This window comes from Olea europaea, unplaced genomic scaffold (assembly GCF_002742605.1).
Source record: "Olea europaea var. sylvestris unplaced genomic scaffold, O_europaea_v1 scaffold2066, whole genome shotgun sequence".
Classification (NCBI taxonomy): Eukaryota; Viridiplantae; Streptophyta; class Magnoliopsida; order Lamiales; family Oleaceae; genus Olea; species Olea europaea.
The window spans coordinates 86,726-87,967 of NW_019238577.1; the positions used below are offsets into that span (position 1 = coordinate 86,726).

A 1,242-nucleotide genomic window follows, 5' to 3' on the forward strand; every position below is an offset into this window, starting at 1 on the left:
TGATATCATCTTTTGTTCCTCTTTGTACTACTAGAAATACTTGTCGAAAATCTCCTCCGAACACAACAACCTTTCCGTCAAATGGCAATTCACATTCAATAATATCTTTTAACATTTTATCCAAAGCTTTAAAAGCACATCTATTAATCATTGGTGCTTCACCCCTCACAATTAGCTTTGTCGTTTGTAAAAGTTGACCAAATGATGATTGTTTACTTACTGAACATCGCATATCAGAATTTGTTTGAAGTGGGATTTTAAAATGTGAATGACCAGTTTGCCCAGTCGGCAATAAAGAAGCAGCCACTCTCGATGATATTGTTGCTAATGCAATAAGTTGTCGAGATCATACTGCAGCAAGTAATGCCTTGTACAGAAAAGTTTTTTCAGTACCTCCTGGACCATCAATAAAAAAACTCCATTTTTATTATTTACAATACAGTCTAAAACAACATCATAGGCAGATTGTTGTTCCTTATTTAAATTCTCTGTAAAATGCATGTCACACTAAACATTAATATTTGTAGTCTCTTCTGAAATCATGTTTGCTAAACGTTTGCTAGCACATCAGCATCGTTCACAATAACGTCAAAATCTACTAGACCAAAATCATTTATGTTTGTACCAAAAATTTTCAAGAATGAATTTATGCATCTCAAAGCCCTAACCTCGGCATTACATACTGTCATGCTTGTATATAAAAAATCTTCTATCATGTACACTTTAAATTTAATCAATAAATTCCTAGGATTTCCAAGGCTACAAAAAATTAACAGATTAGCAAATAGGCGACGCAATGATATAGGCATTTGATAGGTGATCGCCTCAGTTAAACACATTTCAGAATAATTATTCCCACTTATTAGACAATGTAAAAATGCAGTTTCGCGATAAGTAGGCACAACAATGTTATTAACTGTTCTTAAATATTGAAAAGACTTGGGCCCTTTAACATGATTCAATAAAACTCTTAGAAAGTATCTCTACCAATAACATTTTGCTTTTTTCTAGAACTCCAAACTCGAAAATATGTATTTCATACAAAGTATGTAAGAAAATCCTTATAAAGTAAAGTCCGTGCCTTTTCATTTGAAATATTTATTCTAAAAAATTCAGTTAACATTGTTCGTTGGATGGAGTCTTTATTTATAACTTCTGATAAATCATCTGTTTCATTATATGTAACCAACTGAGCATCTTCAATATGTAACTGCAAAGAAACTACAGAAGGAGATATGTCGA

General features: G+C 32.0%; 1 protein-coding gene across 1 annotated transcript in view; it reads right to left on the reverse strand.

Annotated features, from left to right (window-relative positions):
• LOC111379936 overlaps positions 1–501 on the reverse strand; it is a 661-nt gene extending 160 nt beyond the window's left edge. The window contains exons 1-2 of the mRNA XM_023003380.1: positions 441–501; positions 63–324 (exon numbers count right to left, since the gene is read on the reverse strand). Coding sequence (XP_022859148.1) covers positions 63–324; positions 441–501 — 323 coding nt within the window. The remainder of the gene's footprint in view (positions 1–62; positions 325–440) is intronic.
• Between the last annotated feature and the right edge of the window lie 741 nt (positions 502–1,242).